The sequence below is a fragment of the Nannospalax galili genome, unplaced genomic scaffold (assembly GCF_000622305.1).
Source record: "Nannospalax galili isolate Female #2095 unplaced genomic scaffold, S.galili_v1.0 scaffold31, whole genome shotgun sequence".
Taxonomy (NCBI): Eukaryota; Metazoa; Chordata; class Mammalia; order Rodentia; family Spalacidae; genus Nannospalax; species Nannospalax galili.
This window is the reverse complement of record NW_008332149.1, coordinates 6,827,340-6,842,198: the sequence shown is the minus strand read 5'-3', so window position 1 is coordinate 6,842,198 and position 14,859 is coordinate 6,827,340. Positions and strand designations below refer to the sequence as shown.

The 14,859-nt window shown below is 42.0% G+C and overlaps 1 protein-coding gene across 2 annotated transcripts in view; it reads right to left on the bottom strand.

The window, feature by feature from the left end:
* Positions 1-14,859, bottom strand: part of Shtn1 (shootin 1) — a 115,713-nt gene that overhangs the window by 95,434 nt on the left and 5,420 nt on the right. For both annotated transcript variants that reach the window (XM_008827336.3, XM_008827335.2), the window contains exon 2: positions 2,077-2,129. In XM_008827336.3, coding sequence (XP_008825558.1) covers positions 2,077-2,129 — 53 coding nt within the window. The remainder of the gene's footprint in view (positions 1-2,076; positions 2,130-14,859) is intronic.

Here is a 14,859-nt window from a genome sequence, read left to right as displayed (position 1 = left end):
TGACACAAACTCTATCAGCCTCCTCCCAAAGCTGAAGAATGGTTGGGTGTCTTAGCAAAGGGCATCAACTTACCTAACCTGAGCATCACACAGTAAATTTACATTAAAAGTCTGAGGTGCTGGAGACAGGATCTAAGCACAACCTTTCTACTAGTCTATACCCCCAGGACATGTGTGATTTGGGGGGTTATGGTGATAACTTCTTGTCGAACTATTTCCTGTGGCCTTATCTTATTATAGCTGCATGTATTAGATCCTTTTGAGCAAGTATTTTTTTAATACCCCATCTACATTCCCTGAGTTGTCTGAGGGAAAACAGGAAACAAGATTTTAGAAGCCACCAAAGAATAATTTACAAAAGAACAAAGGGGCTGGTGAGATAGCTCAGCAGTTAAGAGTACTTGCTCTTGCAGAAGACCCAAGTTCAGTTCCCAGAACCAACACTGGGCAGTTCACAACCACCTGCAACTCCAACTACAGAGAATCCAATGCCCTCTTCTGGCCTCCTCAGGTACTGCATGCATGTGCACATACCCACATACATATATACATAATTAAAAATAACAAAAAAAAGAGCAAAGGAGCCTTAAAAATAGATTAAAAATAATGCTCTCAAACTCAAATATCGTGGGACTGGAGAGATGGCTCAGTGGTTAAGAACACTGCTCTTACAGAGGACCTGGGTTCAATTTCCAGCACCCCCATGTTGGCTAACAATCATCCATAACTCTAGTTCCCAGGGATTCAACACCTTTCTCTGGCTTCCACAGGCATTACATGACACGGGTATACTTACACGCATGCAGGCAATACACTCAAACACATAAAATAAAAATAATTAATAAAAATTTTTAAAAAGCTCTAATATCTTCTTTGAGCTAAAGCACTTAGGTTTACTACCACCAGTCACACTCCAAAAAGGCAACTGGCAAATTAATGACTGAAAAAGTAAAATATAATCCTTAAGAGTCCAATAAGTAATCCCAAATGTGCTATGGATTTTATAACTGCTTAGCTCGCTGTGAATCGTTGTTACAGCTCTTACTCTGAAAGCTGAAACATGAAGCTTCACAATTATAACAGCCACATTCTTATTTAATAACCACTACAGGGTGTTTTATTTGCTTTGTGCCAGGGACACATTTTAAAAATATTTTGCCTATCAAATAAGTAATTTTTAAAATAAATTTCATTTATATTGAAAAATAAGCTGGCACTCCTGTTTCTTCTCTAATATTTTTCATATTTAGTCCCTCTGCTTTTCTCTTTCCTCCCTAAATCACACACACACACACACGCACGCACGCACGCACGCACGCACGAACATTCACAAATCTTCATTTGCTTTTTGATACAGGGTTTCATTTTGTAACCCAGGCTAGCTTCAAACTCACAGCAGTCCTCCTGTCTTAGCCTCCCAGGTGCTGAGATTATAGGCATGCAGCTCCCAAGCTCAGCAAACACAAATCTTAAAAAAAAAACAAAACCTTTTTAAAGACAAAAAGGACAGAGTTTATAAAGGTAAACAGAATTCATTTATTTGACAGTTCAAAATAAAACTTCCAGAGCCCTTGAAAATATCCACCAGACTTCCCCCATATTCACACCGGGTATGTTTCCACTTCCAGTATATTACCCACATGAACAGAGGAAGCAAATGTCCAAAGGATTTCTGAAGATATCTAGGTATCCCCCAACACCTAGTTCTCTCTGGGACACAACAAATCTAAGTCCCAAAAGCAAATGTCTTTGGCCTACGATTCCATCCCCAGCATCCTAAATCTGTTAGGAGAAAAGTCCAATTCTTAAGGACTTGCATGGCTTGGCTTGATGCTGTGCTGCACATTTAGCTGTGTACTTAATCTCCCAGAGCTGTGCCTACTGTGGCATGCTTGCTGTTCTTTACCATCTGGAGCCTGGAGTTGATATTAGCTTGAACCACACATGCGAGAGAAAAGAAAAGGAAAAAAAAAAATCCCTCTCATTCAAATTTAACTGAAATTGGGAGCTGAACAGTGTATTATGCTGCCCGGCTTTCACACATGTAAGAAAAGGGAAAGGGGTGTAGGTACAAACCTTCTCCTTTGTTTTCTGGTTCTCTGCCCGAAGGTCTTCATATTCACCTATTGCTAAAAGAAAAACAGAAAGAGACATTACAACTCTATCAAAAGTTCACTGTGGGAAAACCTAGAAACACAGCCATCCCCCATGGTTCCCGAGGACGGAGAAGCCATAGAAGGGCTTCTGTTTTTAAGTCTCGGCAGATGTGAAACCCCCACACTGAATTCCAGTTCTCCTTGAGTCATCAGGGAGACCCAAGGGCCAGGAGAAGTGACTTCTAAAAGCCCTCCCCTTTGAGGCTCAGCACTTGGCCTTGTGAAAGCACTCAGGCTCACTAAAGGTCTTCCCAACATTCTCCATCTGTGTTGTTAAAATCAAGAGTTTTAGTTAAAAAACTGCCATCTAGAAAATAAGCTAGGCTTGTACATTCAGCTCAGTGCCATACATTGACTTTATCCAGAGCTAAAAGTTGGTGCTATGGGCATCTCACAGAGACCACATCATGCCCAGACACCTGCAATATTCAATTTTCTAGGGTGGGGATATTCAAATATTCAATTTCCCAGCTATATGGGAAAGAGCTATTTATTACTTAAAATCCTCTATTGCTAGAAAAAAATGAAGTAACTTGAACCTCTAAGTTCTTATTTTTCGTGAAAGTGGCATTTTTAGGCCTCCTCAGAGTGGAGATTATAAAATTTGAAGCAATGACCCAATAACAGGGCAGAGTCTCTGAGGCAGCCTAGAACTGGTACTCACCCACCCCTGAGCCAGAGAGCGAGAGGATCCTTAGCCTGCAGGGTCATCTTTCAAAACCTTTTTAAGTGGGATTTATCTATAACAAAGACAGAGCTTCCTATTTCTATTAATGATCTGAAGACAGGAATCAAAAATCTGAAGCCAGTAACATGAATGACATCCCAGATGGGATCAAGACATGGTGGCACATGCCTGTGGTTCCAGCGATAGGGAGAGACCAAGGTAGGAGGATCCTAAGTTTCAAGCCAACCTGAACTACATAGCTAGACCCCGTCTCAAACCTACACCCCCCTAAAAGAACATCCCAGATAACCTGGTAATAAATTCTCGAAATGCATGATGACCGTAAAGGCAGAAAATACTCCAGAAATAAGCCATTAGCACGGCAAGGGACAGCTTTGTTTCCTCTAATAGTAACCCCAAAGGGCTCAAAATACCTGCTGTGATGGCAGAACCAAAATCATAAAATAATTATTAATGATCAAATTTATGGAATCTATACACCCACTGTGGTGGTTTGAATGAGTGTCCCCCATAGGCTCCAAGTATTTGGACACTTGGTCCCCAGTTCATGGTGCTACTTGGGGAGGGTCATGGAACATTTAGGATATGTGGCCATGCTAGAAGAAGCATGTCACTGGGGGCAGGCTTTGGGAGTTCTTAAGCCTTGCTGGATTTCCGGTTTTGCTCACTTCCTGTGCCTGCTGGAAGATGTGAGTGCTGTTTTCTGGCCCAGCCTCCTCTGCTGCCATGCCTCCCCACCATGATAGACTCTAATCCCTGTGGAACCATAAGCCACGTAAACTCTTCCTTCTATGAGTTGCGTTGGACAAGGTGTTTCACAACAGAAAAGTAACTAAGACACCCACTAAAGCCCTTGAATATTAGATAGCTCATAAGACAGTTTTGAATGCACACATATAAGAACACAGCCCTTCTGAAAAGAATCATATTTCAGCAGAAAAGACTTGATGGAACACAAAACAAAGCTCTTTGTACCTCAGCTCCTGAGCAGTGCCTACCACACATATCCCTGTGGGTGCTGGGATTCGAACCCAGGTCTTCTGCAAGAACAGCCAGTGTTCTTACCTGCTGAGCCATCTCTCTAGCCCCTTGTAAGCTGACGAATTTATAATACAACTCAATAAAGGTGTTCTTTAAGAAATGAGAATAGTCAAAAACAAAAGAAGATGAGGAGGAAGAGAAGGAAAGGGAGGAAGAAGAGAAGGAAAGGGAGGAGGAGGGGGGGCAGAGGAGGAGGAAAAGAAGTGAGAATAGTGAGCTACAGAGATGACTCAGCAGTTAAGAGTAGCGGCTACTCTTGCAGAAGACCTGGGACCTTTCCCAGCACCCACGTAGCAGCTCCAGTTCTAGGGGATCCAACACCCTCTTCTAGCCTCTGCAGACATTGCACACACATACACGGTATACATACATGCAGGCAAAAAACACTCATACACACAAATTTTTTTTAATTTTTAAAAAATCTAAGTATCTGTAGATGAAGTTAAAAAAAATCAAAATTGGAGCTGGCAAGATAGTCAGAGGGTAAAGTTGCCTGTCACCAAGTCTGATGACCTGAGTTCAATCCCCAGGACCCACATAGTCTACACACAAATTTTTTTTAATTTTTAAAAAATCTAAGTATCTGTAGATGAAGCTAAAAAAAAATCAAAATTGGGGCTGGCAAGATAGTCAGAGGGTAAAGTTGCTTGTCACCAAGTCTGATGACCTGAGTTCAATCCCCAGGACCCACATAGTTACACACAAATTTTTTTTAATTTTTAAAAAATCTAAGTATCTGTAGATGAAGCTAAAAAAAAATCAAAATTGGGGCTGGCAAGATAGTCAGAGGGTAAAGTTGCTTGTCACCAAGTCTGATGACCTGAGTTCAATCCCCAGGACCCACATAGTTGAAGGAAAGAACTGACTCCCACAAGCTGTCCTCCACATATGGTACTGCACAGAACATTGTGGCATGCATGTGCAAGTTTGCACACACACACATAATTAAAGTAGGAGGAGGCATACAAGAGTGTCTGGTTCATGGAAAGTGCTCAGTAAATGAATCACAGCTGCTATTCTAAAATACCCACACTATGCTTTCATTATATTGTCAATAAACTCAGATGAAATACTGTAAACTCCTAATTGCTAGCTCTTTATTAAAAGCATTAATTAAGAACCCTTCACCTCTCACATTTTAGTAGAAACCACAGAAAATATGCTTTCTTCTGACTGTGCAACTTTAACAAAGAATAAAGCAAAGTACCTCAGGAAGGGGATAATAAAGAAAGAATTCAATGACATGGTCACTCAGGGATAATTGTGGGATGAGGCAGAAAAGGAAAGAAAAATGTTTATTTCTTTGAAGTCAAAAATCCAGTTCACTGCCCTAAACAATGTTCATTGTAAACACACAAGTACGTGTCACAGTGAACACTGGTACGACCCCATAGTCAGCCTCTATAACCCAGACACTTTTTATTTTTCTTTTTTTTGGGTTCTTTTGTTGTTGTTGCTATTGTTTGGGTTTGTTTGCTTGCTTGTTTTGACAGGGTTTCCCTACTCCCAGTCCACCTGGAAGTCATTACGTGGACCAGGCTAGCCTCAATCTCGCAAAGATCTGCCTGCCTCTGCCTCCTGCCAGGCATTTTTTTAAAAAATTACATCTATGTGAACCTATGTGTTGGGGTATGTACATGTGAGTACAGTTACTTGCAGAGGCCAGAAGAGGGTATTGGATCCCCTGGAACTGGAGTTACAGGTGGTTGTGAATCACTACCTCCCGACATGGATGCTGGGACTTGAACTCAGGTCTGCAAGCACTCTTAACCTCGGAGCCATCTCTCTAGCCCCCTCAGCTATTTCCTTACAGCATGTTAAGGGGCTGCACAGAAAGCCTTCTTAGGGCTTCAGAATTGGCTCACAGTTTGAAAATTTTTCAAGTTTGCACAACTCAAGTAGTTTGGTAAGAAAGAAGCTTTGAAGCAATGCCTGAGTCCAATACAACCAACTCTCACAGGAAAGACACAGCTCGGAAAGACCTCACCCCTTGGATTTACGAGTTTAGCATATGTCACTGTAAGGCCAGACAGGACAGTACTTAAATGGGCACATGCTGGCTGGGGGTCCTTGAGCAAGTCAGTTCATCTTGCTGAGTCTCAAGTTCCTGGTCTGGGAAACAGTGTCTCTGTGGTGTCATCATGGGATATAAATGAGTTAACATAGAATGTTTAGGTTCATACATGACAGCCATGGTAATTACGATTGAAACTGCAAAGCTCATCAGATCTTGAGTGCGTGACAGAAGAGACTGGGCAGTTTCCTGGTGTCCTCGATTTCGGGTTTACTTTTGTCCCACATGGCCCAAAATATGGATGACTGGAAAAAATCTCTGAAATTCAGGCTGCTACTTATCACCCATGAAGTAAGAGCAGGGAAGGAGCTACAGGTCAGGTAAAAGCCATTTGCTGCAAAGAAACATAGCACAGAAGTAGAAGCATGCCTGGGGACCACGCTTTTCAATCCTAGATGTGCACCACAATCAGCTGGGGTGCTTGGCAATCACCAGACCCTGGTCCCCTCTCCACAGCGGGGGCCTCTTCCACCCCAAGATTGATTTACCAAGTCTGGGGTGGAGCTTAGGCATCTTTCCTGTTTTGTTTTGTTTTTAAAGAAGTGAGTGCCCAGGTGCTTCTAATGTGTAGCCGAGGTGGGGAATGACCACATAACAGTGTGAGATGGAAGACAAAGAAGATGTCGAAGAAAACGAGGAAAATTTCGAGTTGAGCACGTGTTTCAAGAATCATGCTGCTTTTTCCATTTTCTAAATCCCTAATGCTGAGGGAAGGAGTTTTCTTCCCAAGCTGCAAATCACAACATAGTCAGTTCAGGAGGCAGCTGGGTAGACCTAGCTGTTTCAGAAACATGACAACTCAAGCTCATAGCTATAAGCCACCTACACCACCTCTGGCGAGGGTAAGCAGCCATCACAGCTGGCCCAGAACTGCCTGCTTTAACACTGCAAGTCCAGCATCCCTACAAACCTCTTGGTCCCAGGCGAGCCAGTCTCCACATCTCTAGCATCATCTCCAGATCAACACTTCCAAACAACACTTTATAGGCCTGCACTGTCCAGCACAGCAGCCATTGGTCACAAGCAGCTACTGACATTTCAATCAATTACAATTGAATAAAATGTAAAATGTGTTTCTTTGGGTGCACTAGTCCCATTTCACATGTAACTGGTGGGACCATACTGGACATTGGACACAGAATCTTACCAACACAACAGCAACTTCCACTGGCCAGTACTACTACCCCTGAGCATCTCTGTTTGGAAGCCCTGTGAGTAACTCAATCTGTTATATCAGTGAGTTCAGGACTGTCCCTTCAAATAAACATCCTGTTTCCTATATTCAGGGTCATTCCAATGGTACCATCACTCACCCAGCCTAGTAGCTACAGGACCACCCTAACTACCTCCAAAGGACCATCAAACTCCTCCTGTCTCTAAGAAGTACCTCTTCAACCTGTTCATCCTGTGTAGCCAATATCTCTGTCCTAACTCAGACTCTCTATTCTGACAACCTGCCCATCTACCTCTCGTGTCCTCTATTCCAACCTGACTCTAGCTTATTTTAATCAAATTTCATTTTCTTCCTTAAAAACCTCTGAAGATTTTAGTGTCACATTCTTTAATTGAATTTTTAAAAATTTCCAACAATATATTTTGATACTATTTAGACCACTTCCCACATCTGCACTCCCTTAGCACCACCCACCAAATTTCTGTTATAAACATATATGCATATATATGTACATATGTATGTATGTATATATAAAGGCCTATAGAGTCCCCAAATGCCCTTCGGTATGGGTCCACCCACTGGAGTTGGGTTAACCTACCAAGAGTCTCACCCTTAAAGGAGACTGAATCCCCCCTTCCCAGCAGCCACTGGTTGCCAGTAGTTCCTCAGGGCTGGGACTTCTTACCCACTATCCACTTCTGCATCTATGGTGGGATTTTGTCTGGCTTGAGCTTACTTGGGACTTGTGCATAGCATCATATTCTTGAACCTACTCACTTCCTACCACTCAGCCTCAGAGGCCACAAGCTGCTCTATCATACTCAAAGACCTAGTGCTTCCCTGAGCCCTTCAAACCCCAGAATACCAGAGGGTCTTTGGAAATGTTTTCTGCAATGCCCAGAATGTCTTCTCCCACATCTCCCTTTGCTATGCAAGTCAACTGTTGTTTCTTCTAGCAAGTTCTACTCATATACTTGAGGCAAAATCAGCATTTAGATTTTAATAGACCACCATGGTAACCTACTCATAGAAAGGCTAAGCACTCCTAATACAAAAGTCTGTGGTGTGAACGCACCAAAATTAAAACCTTTTTGATGGCACAGTTTCAGATTTGGGCGCATTTAAGAGTTCAAATGTTCAGATCAGGAAAAGTCTGGGTAAATATTCCAAAATCCAAAAAGATCTAAAATCTGGGGCTGGGGAGATTGCTCAGTGGTTAGAGCACTGGCTGCTCTTGCAGAGGACCCACATTCAATTCCCAGCACCCACATGGTGGCTAACAACCATCTGTAACTCCAGTTCCAGGGGAATTTGACACCCTCTTCTGACTTCCACAGGCATTGGACGACATGGGTGCACTTATATAGCATGTAGGTAATACACTCTACACACAATAATAATAACAAATAAAAATTTTAAATATCTAAACTCTGAAATAAGTATTTTGGATAAGGGATATTCAACCTGTACCTCTACTGGAATCCCTGTATATCACATTACAAATGATCTTCACATCGGTCTGTTTTCCTGCCTTTTCTCCCCACTCAATTGATTGTGCTATGCCTTATATTCAACAGAATACCAGGCATACAGTCTGTGCCTACAATGAATGAATCAATGAATGAATGAATTAATTAATGGTTCATACAAATTTATTATGCAAAATACTTAAGCCAAAATTAACACCTCTGTTTTACAAAGACACAAATGCACAGTAAGTGGAGGCAGCAACTTCCTGATTCCCAGAGTCATACCAACCAACTTTACTGAGACTTACCATGAACAACTTGACAATGCCCTAGATCAGAAATAATCCTTTAGGGCAAAGACTGTCTTTATTCTTCCAGATCTTCCACATCTAGCACAACACCTGACTCAAAGCAAGTATTGGACATATGTGAGGAAGAATGAGTCTGAGTCTGATACATACATGCACAGATCATGAACAAGCAAGCACTCCTCCCCACAGTAAGACTCTCTCCCACCATATGTTACATCAAGACACAATAAAAATGAAACCTTAAAAAAAAAAACACCAAATATATCCAGAAAAAAAAAAAAACCTGCCTCCTGAGATCTCCTAATGTAGATTCACAACAGTTGCGTCTACCTTTTAGACTTAGGGAGCCTTGAAACCTTACTAATGGGGCATGAGGACATGAGCCATAAAAGGCAGTGTTCAATTAGGATACCATTCCCTTCTGTTCACGTCCCAGTGGATCCTCCTCTCAAAGCCAGGGCTGAAAGCGAAGCCATTTATATCTCACTTGTTAATTAAATCATTATAAAAGCTGGGGGTGGGGGAGACTGTTGGGAAAGCTGATCAAAAAACCAGATTTCCTATCAGTAAAGAAGCACTAGGTGGAACACACAGTTCAGTGCTAATGAATTAATAATACTTAAGAAGTATCCCCAACAAACTATGTGAATGCTTTCAAAATTAAATGACAGAGAGGAAGGAAACTGAGTATCTTTACAATGTGTGCATGTGCATATGCGTGCGTGCGTGCGTGCGTGTGTGTGTGTGTGTGTGTGTGTGTGTGTGTGTGTGTGTCTGATTTCTAGTCTGGCCACAGGATCATTAGATAGATAGATCTATAGATAATAGATAGATATGATCTTCACAACCAAAAAAGAGCAAAATGAATGGCATATCAATCATTCTCCATTGAGCCATTAGAGAAGTGAAGTCATAGGGTAAGCCCATCCCCAACACGAGAGACCCACACAGGCAGTTCAGAGGATCACAATTAATGGGACTAAGTGCCTGGGAGGAAAAAAATCTGTTCAAGAACAGGACCAAAGTAGAAAAATCTAAGGTGGAGTTTCCTAAATGCTGGAGGCTTTGTTTGGGCAAGTTTGAGAGTTTAAAACACTGGAGGGAAGAGGAGAGGAAAGCAGGCTAGTAGGGGAGAGGACCTTTTCAGGTTCATGTTCAAGAACCCTAGGAGATGCCTACTTCTTTCAAGAGGAGAATTTTAGTCATTCTAAAATGTGCCTGGAGCACTCTGTTCTCAAGACCTGACCTCAAGAGAAACTACTTCACCAGAGCCAAACCCTAAGGAGGAGGGAAGTACCCAAGTCCCACCCCCTCTCACCTTCTTGGTCCCCTGGGGGAGGGAGGATGTGAAGCAAAGTGCAGCTGAGAACTTGTGAGATCACAGCCCAGGGGCAGGCTCACTAACACCCAATCCCAGGACTGTGATCTAATCACAGATTCACAGAGCACCATGCCTTACCACCACAAACATTTATAGCCGATTTCTTTTTTTTAATATTTTATTTATTATTTTATTTTGTGTGTATGAGTGTTATGCCTGAGTGTAGGTAAGTGCACTTGTGCAATGCCCACAGAGGACAGAAGAGGCTGTCGGATCCCCTGGAACTGGAGTTACAGGCAGCTATTAGCTGCCATGTGGGTGCTGGGATTCAAACCTGGGTCTTCTGCAAGAGCAGTCAGTGTTCTTAACCGCTGAGCCATCTCTCCAGCCCCTATAGCTGATTTCTTCATAATAATCCAAACTTGGAGCAGACAAGCTGTTCTTCACTAGGTGATGGGCAAACGAGCTAGGGACATCCACACAGTAAAGAAGAGAGATGGGCTATCGAGCCACAAAAAGAGCTCCATGCTAAGTAGAAGACTCCAATCGATGCAGCATGATTCCAACTGTGACATTCTGGCAACGGTAATAAAGGTACAGATCAGTGTAGAGGAGAGACCAAGGAGTGGTGGAAGCACAGGGGACTTTTGGAGTGGTGAAACCCTTCTGTATGGTACTATAATGGTGGAGCACGGAAACACAGTCCAAATAATGAACTCAAGATGACTCAGCTGGGTAAGGTGCTTGCTAGGAAAGCCTGAAGGCCTGTTTGTTGGATTCCCAGAACCCATGTAAAAGTAGAAGGAAAGAACAACACAAAACTGTCCTCTGACCTCCACATGCCCACCGTAGAACAATGCACACACACACACACACACACACACACACACACACACACAAATACATTTTTTAAGATATATTTTTAATTATGTGAATGTGTGTGTCTGTGTATGAGGATGTGCATGTGTGAGTTTAGGTGCCCATGGAGGCCAGAAGAAAGTATTGATGCCCCTGGAGCTCAAGTTACAGGCAGTACTGAGCCTCTGGTCCCAGGTCCTCTGCAAGAGCAGTACATGCTCTTAACCAGTGAGTCATCTCTCCAGTGCCATAAATAATTTTTTTTTAAAAAAAGAGTATACCAGCCAGGTGTGGTGGTACACACCTTTAATCCCAGCACTTGTGAGATCAAGGTCAGCCTGATCTACATAGTGAGTCCCAGGTCAGCTAGGGCTGCAGGGAGATCCTGTCTCAAAAAGACAAAAAAAAAAGAATAAACCCTGTTGTAAACTATGGACTTTGGTTAATAATTATTATCAATTCTAATGAATATGCTACATCCACTAAGGTAAAGCATTAGAAGCAATGGAGTAAAGTGAGAAGACATGGGAATCTCTACTTTTGGATCAATTATTCTATAAACCTAAAATTTCTCCCCTCAAAAAGTCTGATCTTAAAAATAAACTAAACAAACATATACAGACAGAGGGAATCAGACTTGAATTTGTACTGCAGAGGATCTGGAATGAACTCATGATCCCACACAAACATTTCAAACACATATTTTAATGTTAGGCAGTACAATAATGAGGGGGGAAAGCAAAAACTGTGGTCCTTCATTTAAAAGCAAGGCCAACTGTGTAACCTTAAAGAATAAAATCTAGAGCTGGAGAGATGGCTCAGTGATTAAAAGAACATACTGCTCTTGCAGAGGATCCGAGTTTAGTTCCCACACCCACTCAAGTAGCTCTCAATCCTCTGTAACTCCAACTCGAGGGGATTTAACATCTTCTTCTGGTCTCTTTGGGTACCTGCACTCATGTGCATACCCCACCCCCGGACCACCAACACGGACACACACAGACACATGCACATACACATAATTAAAAGTAAAAAATAAATCTTAAAAAAAAAAAGGAATAAAATCTATGGCCTGGGAATGTGGTACAGACAGAGTATAAACAAGGCCCCAGGTTTGATCCCCAGTACCACAGGAACAAAAATAAATAAATCATAAATAAATAAATCTAAAACATAAGATTTTAAAAGTACATACTTTCGGTTCTATCGATTTCACCTTTAAGAATTTTTCTTGTACCACATAAATGTATACAATAATTATCTGTAAATTTTAAAAAGAATTTTCTTTCATATTTTGGTAGGGTCTCCCTGTAGCTTCAGCTGGCCTGGAAATCACTATGCTAAGTAGAGAAGGCTATGTAGATTTACCTGCCTCTGCCTCTGGAGTGCTGGGATTAAAGGTGTGTACCACCAAGGCCAGCTATCAAAAAGACAAAAGCCCAGCATAGAACTTTGGAAATAGGCAGCAGTCCCCAATCTTTGCCAAAGAACTATTGGCAGCTGATTATTGCTGGGTGATGAAGAGCTGATCTTCTTAAAGGGAGGGACCCTAGATAGGCTGACTAGACCTCAGTGGATGAACTTGCACTGAGGGACGTCTGGAGATACTAACTTCATCGGATAGGCTTTAACACAAATGACAGAATGTATGAACTCCAGTTGGGGGGTGGGGTTCTGGGAGGGTGCCAATGGGGAAGGAGGTATAAAGATGATTAAAATGTTCTGTATAAAATACACAAAAATTCAATAAAAAATTTACCCAGAAAAAAGAATTTTTAAAAAAGATTCTTTTTTTCCTGCAGCTACAGTAATACAGAAATATGTACCAGGCTGTAAGCACAGTGTGGTCACGAAGGTCACGTACGCACCAGTAATCCCGGCACTGTGAAGGTGGGACTTGCCAGCCTCCACCCTAGCCCCAGGTTCAGTGAGAAATTCTATCTCAAGGTTATAAAATGGAGCCTGAAAGAACAGGCCACCTGACATCTTCATCTGTCCTCTACATGTTCACCTGCACAGGGACACACACATTTTTTTGACATATAAAACACTTTAAAGATAGTTCAATTGCCCCTTGCTAGCCACAGGGGATCAGTTCGAGAATCATCATGAACACTCAAATCCAGAAAAACTCCTTGTAGCTGGGTGTGGTGGCTCAGGCTTGTTAATTCTAGCATTCAGGAGGCCGAGTCAGGGGGATCACCAAAAGTTTGAGGCCAGTCTGGTCTGTGTGGTGAGTACTAGGCCAACCTAGTCTATAGAATGAGACCCTACTCTAAAGAAAGGGGAGGAAGGAAAAAAGGGAGGGAGGAAGGGAGAGGGGGTGGAACAAAGGGACACAGGGAGAGAGGGAGGGAGGAAGGGAGAAAATGTTTATCTAAAATGCACTATCTGCCTATAAACAGTACATACCCTCCTGTACCCTTTCTCATCTCTAGATTACTTATAATATTCAATTCAACGTGAATTCTATGTAAATAGTTGCTCTAGTACAGCATTCGGAAGAGATTATAAGAAAATAAGGCTATGTCCAATTTTTTCCCATACTTCCACTCTGAAGTTGACTGAATGTATAGACATGTGGGCCCATGGACATTGGGAGGAAAATTTCTTTATGTTCCCCAAACACTAGCATTTTGCATTAGCATGGTACATTTGTTAACATTTCTGGACCCATATTGACACCTTGTGATGACCTAAAAGTCCCTATTTTATTCAGACTCCTGTAGTTTTTACCTATGTCCTTTTTCTAATCTAAGATTCCCCGCTGGCGGCCACAATTCCTGTAGATGTCATATATCCTTGGGCACTTCTTCAGGTCAGAGCTTCTCAGACTTTCCTCATTTTTATGACCTTAACAAGTTTCTCTTGTTATCTGTTGCAGTCGTTTTGGTATTTTTGTGGGATATTTTTCCCCCTCGGGTTGGCCTCAAATTTCTTATGTAGCTGAGGATGACCTTGAGCCTCCTACAGTCCCAGAATTCACTACCAGGCCCAGTTTCTGGTTATCTTTGCCTTTCTTTAGACCTCAGGAATTTTAAGGCGTGCTGGTTAGGCATTTTGTAGACTCTGCCTCAACTGGATTTTTCTGATGCTTTCCTTAAAGAGTTTTAAGAAAAAACACCATAGACAAAACGCTATTTTCACCACAACCTGTCCAGGGCACACAGCCAGTTGACAGTCAGTGGTGATCCCATGGTCCCAAATCATCTAACCATCTCAAAGTAAATTTCTTCCATTGCCCCTTTCTACACTGATCTTCACTCGCACAAAGACAGCAGCCCCCACCCAGGGATGGGAGAGTTGCACTAGGCCTTTCTCAGGAGAGTGTCTGCTTGTGTATTTGGAATTATTCAGCTTGGGAGTTTTGTTGTTTTTCCCCATTAATTTATTCAATGACTTCAATTAGTATCAACTCGTGAATATTTTATGTTTGGGGTTACAAGCTAGTATTTTACCTTTTAAACTGCTCCAACTTTGGCCATTGGAAGATTCTTCAGTTGGTCTCTGTGTCTCTTGGACATAGTGCCATGGTGTCAGCTTATTAGTCTGCACATATCCTTGGTTTCTGTTTCTACAAGATGTCCCAGGTTCATCTTGCTTATTTGTAGATCTCTATCATGAAATCAGCATTCTCCCAGGAGCCCTCTTACTGGAAGGCACTATTAGAACCCATGTTCTGGGTGCTAAATGTGCTTGTTTCTTTTACTGCTAGTACCTCTCAACTCTCACCTGCAAAAGCATATATATATATATATATATATATA